This window comes from Sinohyriopsis cumingii, chromosome 16 (assembly GCF_028554795.1).
Source record: "Sinohyriopsis cumingii isolate HCF-2022 chromosome 16, ASM2855479v2, whole genome shotgun sequence".
NCBI classification, from domain to species: domain Eukaryota; kingdom Metazoa; phylum Mollusca; class Bivalvia; order Unionida; family Unionidae; genus Sinohyriopsis; species Sinohyriopsis cumingii.
The window spans coordinates 36,775,103-36,784,634 of record NC_142976.1 but is presented as its reverse complement, the minus strand read 5'-3'; the positions used below and the strand labels follow the sequence as shown (position 1 = coordinate 36,784,634).

The following is a 9,532-nucleotide window of genomic DNA, read 5'->3' as shown; positions in this document are numbered from 1 at the left end:
TGCTCTGCCCACCTGTTGAAGGCCAAACTATCTCTAGTTCTCCCTTGCTCCATAGTGATAACAGTATGATATTCCATGAAAATATGTATATAAAAAAAGCCATTATGATAGCAGAAATTACCAAATGTCAACGTCAGCCTGCCAACTTATGAATTGTACTTGGAAATTCTTTTCTGAATTTCGACTGTATTTGAGTTTGAAGAAAAGGAGACCTTTTGGGGATTGGATGTAAAAATTAAATGCAGACGAATTGAATACAAACTTTACTGCATGATTTTGCTAGCGATATATTTACAAAGTTGGAAATGAATAAATATATGATGCTCTCCCTCTCTCTCTCATTGGCAGTTTCAAAGATCTCAAAAGGGTGAGTGTCTTTGCCCTATTTTTCTCCCTGTCATCTGCAATCTTCTCCCCACCTAGAACATGCATTTGCACCCTACAGCACACAATCTGGTTTTATCTGATTATTTATATCATAGGTGTAGCTTTAAATTTTGCTTATCTGGCAATAATGGATTGGATCTAAGTGTTGTATTACCCACATTAACTTTACAATGCTTCGTATTCTCATATAGTGGCAGTCACAGGCACTTGATTCTGGGGTAAACGAATGTGTGTTATATAGTGAGTGTACACATTAGTTTAACCCAGAATCAAGTTCCTATAAGTGGCAATGCGTAAATCCGGGTTGGAGGTGGGGGAAAACGTGCAAATAAGGGAGATTAGCAGTGATGAGCATCGAAGAAATGTTTAATCTAGTTACCCCCCTTCGAGTGGCTCTTCTATGTTATAATGGTTTTTCCGTGACTTTTCAAAATGAAAGTAACCGAGAAACTGTTGGATTGAAAAGGTGTTTTAAACAAAATATATACTGATATTTAAACTGTAGGTATATCTAGTTTTGGTGATTTTTTTAATAGTTGCTTTTAAACAGACCAAAAATTTAGAACATACTTGGTTTAAGAATCAGTACATTGACCTACGACCTATTTGACCTAGAAACCCACTTCGCCGTGAACAACAGAAAAAACGCTAGCTTAGGTATCCTACCTTGCAGTTTATGTAGTCATACAATTAAAGTGTACACGAACTAAATACATTGACATGAAAGGGAATCGTTAGCAAAGACGTCAGAGAATATGGCAAGTATTGCCGTTAGGCGGACGTCAGCGGTGGTCGGCGGTCTTGTAGGGGATGCTGCAGGTGAAGTAACCTGTACACCTTTCTGTCTTCATTCATCTTCCTCTTCGTATTGTCCTTCTCGTTCTTCTTATTCTTCTTCTTGCAACTCTTGCATTTGTTGAATATTAAAATGAAAACTAAAATCATCCAATAATTTTTTTTTTTTTTTTTGGGGGGGGGGGGGATACGTTCAAACTGATCTCTCAAGTAGATCTTGAGTTTAGGAAGGCTGAATTCTTTTTCTTCTTAACAGAAAAAAACAACAAAATTAATGCAGTTTAAAAGAAAATGTTCTCAGATGCAGATATTAATGAATCTTACCTTTTAACAGATATGCTTTTAGTAGCTGTCTAAAATGCATGAAAATTTATGGCATTCAATATTTTCTTTATGGAAAGAGATGGATTATGATATGTCGTGAAAAAAATAAGGAGGAAGTAATTGTTTGAAAACAGATAAGGTGAGGGGATCAGCTTGGCATTTAAAAACACAATATTTTTGCCATCAAATAGCTTGAAATAAATATGACTGCTTTGATATATAGAATAAAGAACCTATTATGTCCATGATGTTAGCTCCAAAAGAAATGATCTCTAGGTAAAAGAGAAAAAAAGTATCCTGACTCAAAAGATAATCCCATCCCTCACCTAAAAATTTGAATGGTTGGTCCCTAATTGAAGTAATCCAACGATTTTATTAATTTTCTTGTAGCCCAACCTCTTCACTGGATCTACAACTTGGATAAACTCAAATCAATAATTGGTGATGCAAAGGAAGTTGCATTCTGGGAAAAATCAGAGAATCCTTTCTACTGTGTTGAGACTGGAGAACATAGCTGCTATGGTGACCAGTCCATTACAGTTCTCAAGTCATTGGTGGAAAATGAAGGTGTGTTCTTATTTGCTTTAACATCCTGCAATCAATCATCCAGTGTTAAAATTAGTACTAAACATTAGTGGTATATATTCATCAACATGTGTTATTACTGCATTATGTTCTGCTGCAATATACTAAATACATTGACATCAGTATACTATATTGACATCAGTATACTACATTGACATCAATATACTACATTGACATCAGTATATTGACATCAGTATACTACAGTGACATCAATATACTATATTGACATCAATATACTACATTGACATCAATATACTACATTGACATCAGTATACTACAGTGGCATCAGTATACTACATTGACATCATTATACTTCATTGACATCATTGTATTGACATCAGTATTCTACATTGACATCAATATACTACACTGACATCAGTATATTGACATCAGTATACTACAGTGACATCAATATACTACACTAACATCAATATACAACACTGACATCAATATACTACATTGACATCAGTATATTGACATCAGTATACTACAGTGACATCATTATACTACATTGACATCATTTTATTGACATCAATATTCTACATTGACATCAATATACTACATTGACATCAGTATATTGACATCAGTATACTACAGTGGCATTAGTATACTACATTGGCATCATTATACTACATTGACATCATTATATTGACATCAGTATTCTACATTGACATCAATATACTACATTGACATCATTATACTGCAATGACATCACTATACTACACTGACATCAGTATATTGACATCATTATACTTCATTAACATCAGTATACTACATTGACATCAATATACTACATTGACATCACTATACTACATTGACATCAGTATACTACATTGACATCAGTATATTGACATGATTATGCTACATTGACATCAGTATGTTGACATCAGTATACTACATTGACATCACTATACTACACTGACATCAGTATATTGACATCACTATACTACATTGATATCAGTATACTACATTGACATCACTATACTACATTGACATCAGTATATTGACATCAATATACTACATTGACATCGGTATACTACATTTTCATCAGTATATTGACATCATTACACTACATTGACATCAGTATATTGACATCAATGTACTACATTGACATCAATATACTACATTGACATCAGTATATTGACATCAATATACTACATTGATATCAGTATATTGACATCATTATACTACACTGACATCAGTATATTGACATCATTATACTACACTGACATTAGTATATTGACATCACTATACTACATTAATATCAGTATACTACATTGACGTCATTATACTACATTGACATCAGTATATTGACATCACTATACTACATTAACATCAGTATACTACATTGACATCAATGTACTACATTGACATCATTATACTACATTGACATCAGTATAGTGACATCATTATACTAATTATACTACACTGACATCAGTATATTGACATCATTATACTACACTGACATCAGTATATTGACATCATTATACTACACTGACATCAGTATATTGACATCACTATACTACATTAACATCAGTATACTACACTGACATCATTATACTACATTGACATCATTATACTACATTGACATCAGTATATTGACATCATTATACTACATTGACATCAGTATATTGACATCATTATACTACACTGACATCAGTATATTGACATCACTATACTACATTAACATCAGTATACTGAATTGACATTATTATACTACATTGACATCAATATACTACATTGACATCAGTATACTACATTGACATCAGTATATTGACATCATTATACTACACTGACATCAGTATATTGACATCAGTATACTACATTGACATCATTATACTACATTGACATAATTATACTGCATTAACATCAATATGCTACATTGACATCAGTATACTACATTGACATCAGTATATTGACATCATTATACTACACTGACATCAGTATATTGACATCACTATACTACATTAACATCAGTATACTACAGTGACATCATTATACTACACTGACATCAGTATATTGACATCAATATACAACATTGACATCAGTATATTGACATCAGTATAATACAGAGGTGGGCAAACTTTCCAGTGCAAGTGCCGCATACACAAATTTACACCTTGTTGCGGGCCGCATAGTTCGTTAAGTAAAATAATTATTATTTGAAACAGCAAAAACAAAAGGTTTTTCTAAACAACATCTAATTAATTTTCAGTTGTTAATATGTTGTTAATATTTGAAAACTTAAACTTCAAAAGAAGCATATTTATTTAATAAACAGAGTAACATAAACAGAGTCAGTGTGAATGATGACTTGTTCCTAGGCCGCATGAAAACCCTTGGCTGGCTGCATGAAAACCCTTGGCTCGCCACATCCAGGTCATGGGCCGTAGTTTGCCCACCCCTGGTATAATACATTGACAGCTGTATACTATATTGACATCAATATACCACATAGACATCATTATACTACTTTGACATCAGTATTACTGTTGTAGGATTCCAATACATGTTGCTTTATGAGTGTAACAGGAAATCAATTTTTTTAGGGGTTTAACACCTTTATTCAGCACAAAACAGGCAATACACTTGGCCAGTATAACTGGTGGAGGAAGAACCCTATGAAAACACTGGAAAGAACCATTGACCAAGTGAAGCTAGTGGCAAGCTTTCTCACACACCCATATTAGCCAGGCCAGAGACTCAAACCCATGCAGACAGATGTGAGAGGACACTGATCTGTAACAGTGAGTGCTTTGGGTTACTTGGACACGCAGGGGCCCCTGGACATGATAGACATCAATGTAATAACACTTGAAGGCGATGTATCATGATGTACATCAATGTAATAACACTTGCAGGTGATGTATCATGATGGACATCAATGTAATAACACTTGAAGATGATGTATCATGATGGACATCAATGTAATAACACTTGAAGGTGATGTATCATGATGGACATCAATGTAATAACACTTGAAGGTGATGTATCATGATGGACATCAATGTAATAACACTTGAAGGTGATGTATCATGATGGACATCAATGTAATAACACTTGAAGGTGATGTATCATGATGGACATCAATGTAATAACACTTGAAGGTGATGTATCATGATGGACATCAATGTAATAACACTTGAAGGTGATGTATCATGATATGCATGAAATAAAGTTGAGATAAGAAAGAAAACTGAACAGCTTTAAGTCTTGTCAGTAAAATATTAAAGATTTTAATGCTGTTTTCTTTGGTGTATTATTATCCTTCTGCTAGATTTAATTCCTAAAGGGATTTCTACTTTGGGTTATGTTTTATTGGACTGGTATTATTCACCATCATCAAAAACCACTGCATTTTCTAAGGAGGGTATTGGGAAAGTTGTGTATGCTTTACCCAGTTAACATTTCAGCTAATTTTCTGAACATAAAGGAGATATAACAAAGTAAAATGGATTGCTAATATTACATGCATTTATTCTGTAGATATTTTGTGATTTATTTTTTTTTTGCCTGTAAAGCATAGGCATGATAGAGATTGCTTTGCTAACATTAAGATTTTGCATTTAGCTCTTTCTCTCTGACACTGTTGTGTGCTCAGTCATGAAACTTTATGGGTATATTCATGTTAGAAGTACTGCTGACCAAGGGCCAAAGTAGGTTATTGTGACCTGCATTTTATGCTTGATTGATCATGTTAAGTTTTCACATTTAGATCCCTTCCACTGACATTGCTGAATGGAAAATTACAGTGACCTACATTTTATGCATGATTGATTATGTTAAGTCTTCCCAATTAGATCCCTTCCTCTGACATTGCTCATCTTGGAGGGTACTCCTGTCCACAGCCCAAAGTAAATTACAACTTGCTACACTTTACACTGCATTGTTTGCAGTACATCTTGCATTTGGCTTGTTTCTCTGATGTTGTTTTGCATAGCCATGAAACTTGATGAGTGTATATATATGTTGGATGGTACTATTCACTATAAGCCAAAGTAGGTCAGAGTGACCCATATTTCATGCTCCATTAATTATATTAAGTTTTTGCATTTAGCTCAGTTTCTCTGGAACTACTGTATGCACAGTCATGAAACTTTATGAGTGTATTCATTTTCATGAATACTATTAAACCACAGACCAAAGTAGGTCAAAATGACCCACATGTTATGCTTCTGTGATTATGTTTAGTTTTCACATTCATCTCAGTTTCTTTGACACTGTTGTATATAAAGTCCTGAGACTTGATAGGATTATTCATTTTAGTGGGAGCTTTTGATTATGAGAAAGCTTTCTTCCTGTTTTGAAAATTGACAACCCTGATGTATGTATATTGAATAATGATGACAATCCTGATATATGTATATTTAAAGTTGATGACAACCCTGATATATGCGTATTGAAATTTTTAATAAAAAAAACAGGATTTCTTAAGGATCATCCCTTGTGAAACAGTTGGAGTATTTAGTGTTTATAAAAAAGACTGGTGTCCTTTCAGTCCACAATAAAAAAATGTACATTTTAGTGTGCATTTTCAAGCACTATTTTTATTTTGAAATTAAACTTTACAGAGTATGTAACAATGTACCCTGTCACTAATTGCCCATACAAGAGTATGGAAAATGTAACATGTCCCAAATTGCCCATACAAGAGTATGGAAAACATCACGTGTCCCAAATTGCCCATACAAGAGTATGGAAAAAGTAACATGTCACAAATTGCCCATACAAGAGTATGAAAAACATAACATGTCACAAATTGCCCATACAAGAGTATGGAAAATGTAACATGTCACAAATTGCCCATACAGGAGTATGGAAAAAGTAACATGTCACAAATTGACCATAAATAACAGCTAAATGAGTTTTAAAAAATTGCATTAAATTTATGCTGGTTGAAGATTCCTCATATCAGATACACAAAGTAAAAGATATATTGGTGAATGAATGTTTTAGTGTGATATAATTATTGATTGTTGACATCACATTGATGATCCACATCACACTACTATGTGGTTGATTTACAGCAGTCATAAATTGCTATCCAAGGTCTCATATACCTTTTATCATTTTATCATTTTATTTTTATAGTACTGTTATTGTGAATATTCAAATTGTGTACAAATTTTTCTTTTTTATTATTTAATACGAGACAGAATTTGTAACCACGTCACTTTGCATATAGGTTCTTCATTGTGATATAGAACCACTTTGTTGGCCTAAGTGGTTAGAGCGTGCGCCTTGGATGTGGGAGGTCATGGGTTTGAACCCCAGCAGAGTCATACCAGAGAATTAAAAATAAATGGTACTGACAGCTGCCTCGCTTGGCACTCATCATTAAGAGGTTAGTGTTAGGACTGGTTGGTCTGGTGTCAGGATAATATGACTGGGTGAAGACGATGCTACATGTCTGCGACATGATGCCCCAGTGCTAGGCATCACTATAAAATGCCACACTGCAGACAAGATAGTGATTTGCCTGGGAAATTTTTAAAGCTACGTTAAAAATCCAAATCACACACACACACACACACAAACACATTGTGCTATGATATAAACATAGGTATAAACATGTAAAACACTCAGCCTTTTACACTGCAAGATTGTACAAGACATCAGATGTGGCCATTTTTAACTGCCTTTAAGGCCTTCATTGTTATTATATCATTGTAATGTCATTGACATCACAATGACCAAGTGACATGTCGTCACTAATAGCACTGTTAGCAATAGTTGGAGGCCATTGAAACCGAATGATTTATTTAAGTTTTTCATCAAGCGTTGCAATAATTACAAAAAATAAAAGTGCAGATATTTTATTGAGTCTTATTTACAACACCTGTCATACAAATGATATATTCTTCACTCATCCACATCTGCCAAAAACTAACCAATTTGGGAAGTGTCCCTAATTACCTCCAAGTTTCTTTCAGTGAGTAGAAGTTATTTGACTCTCTTTTAATGTTCCAACTGAAGTAAAATATGATGTTATATTGATGATATCATAATATAATGATCATATAATTTCAAGCTGCTTAGCCAGTGCTTATTTTGCAAAAGTGGACTACTTTAAAGAACTGGAGTCATTTTAAAAACACTGGATTTACACAATACTACAGCGACACTTGTTTTTAGGGAAGACAACTCTCTTCTGACACCGGAAAATAGTCTCTCAAGACAGCTGGTCTTCCCTTAGAGATTAACACATAAAGCACTCATCTGTGTAGATAAACTCCGATCTTTCATGACAGGTGATCTTCCAAAACTGTGGTTTCTTGAGACAGGTTTTTTCTGTGGCTTAAATTAAATCTGTATTCTTGCACAAGGTACAATACAGCATTTTCTTCTTTGATAAACCCATGAGCAGATGTATGTTTCTTGAAGGGTGGAGGCTTATTATTGGAAAAAAATTCTTGAATGAAATTTATGCACATACGGGCTTGTCATAAAGTTTAATTGGGGTTGTATTGGGAGATATATGTTAAATAAAATAATATTACTGAAAAAGATCTAACTAGAAAGGAAATAAAACTTATGACATGTGTCATCATTTTGTGTTACTAGGTGTCAACATAAAGAAACTTCAGGAGTCATTCTACATCACCTTTGGTCCTGATTCACCCTATGAAAGCCCAAGAAATGCTATATACAAAGACCAATCAGGTAAGTTCAGGGAGTAGCAGCATAGTAAACACCTTCTAATTGTCAGTTGTTTCATAAATGACATCTTCTAACTCAATGTATTAATTTCTCAAGTCTATTCTGCCTGTCTTTAAGAATATTTGTCCATAAAGGACACGATTTATTGCCCTCTGAATGTCCTTTCTAAGGAGAAAGGTAGTGCATGATATCAAGGAATTTGTATATGGTGATTGAACATGGAGCCTGGGCCAATCATTTTTTGGATTATAGAAATACACATTGGAAAAAATGTTTAATACAGAATAATACTGATACAGCTTTTACAAGTAGTGTAATCTGCTACTCCAAGGTGTGATACAGAATAACGCTAATATCACTTTTACAAGTAGTGTTCTCTGCTATTTCAAGGTGTAATACAGAATAATACTGATACAACTTTTACAAGTAGTGTAATCTGCTATTTCAAGGTGTAATACAGAATAATGCTAATACCACTTTACAAGTAGTGTAATCTGCTATTTCAAGGTGTGATACAGAATAATGCTAATATCACTTTTACAAGTAGTGTTCTCTGCTATTTCAAGGTGTAATACAGAATAATACTGATACAACTTTTACAAGTAGTGTAATCTGCTATTTCAAGGTGTAATACAGAATAATGCTAATACCACTTTACAAGTAGTGTAATCTGCTATTTCAGGCTGTAATACAGAATAATTCTAATGCTAATACCACTTTACAAGTTGTGTAATCTGCTATTTCAGGTTGTAATACAGAATAATTCTAATGCTAATACCAC

At 33.7% G+C, this 9,532-nt stretch overlaps 1 protein-coding gene across 1 annotated transcript in view; it reads left to right on the top strand.

The window, feature by feature from the left end:
- Positions 1–825: 825 nt before the first annotated feature.
- The window catches only part of LOC149780214 (crystallin J1A-like), a 42,156-nt gene continuing 33,449 nt past the window's right edge, over positions 826–9,532 (top strand). Inside the window, exons 1-3 of the mRNA XM_089936971.1 lie at positions 826–1,206; positions 1,897–2,073; positions 8,656–8,754. Coding sequence (XP_089793097.1) covers positions 1,143–1,206; positions 1,897–2,073; positions 8,656–8,754 — 340 coding nt within the window. The 5' untranslated portion in view covers positions 826–1,142. The remainder of the gene's footprint in view (positions 1,207–1,896; positions 2,074–8,655; positions 8,755–9,532) is intronic.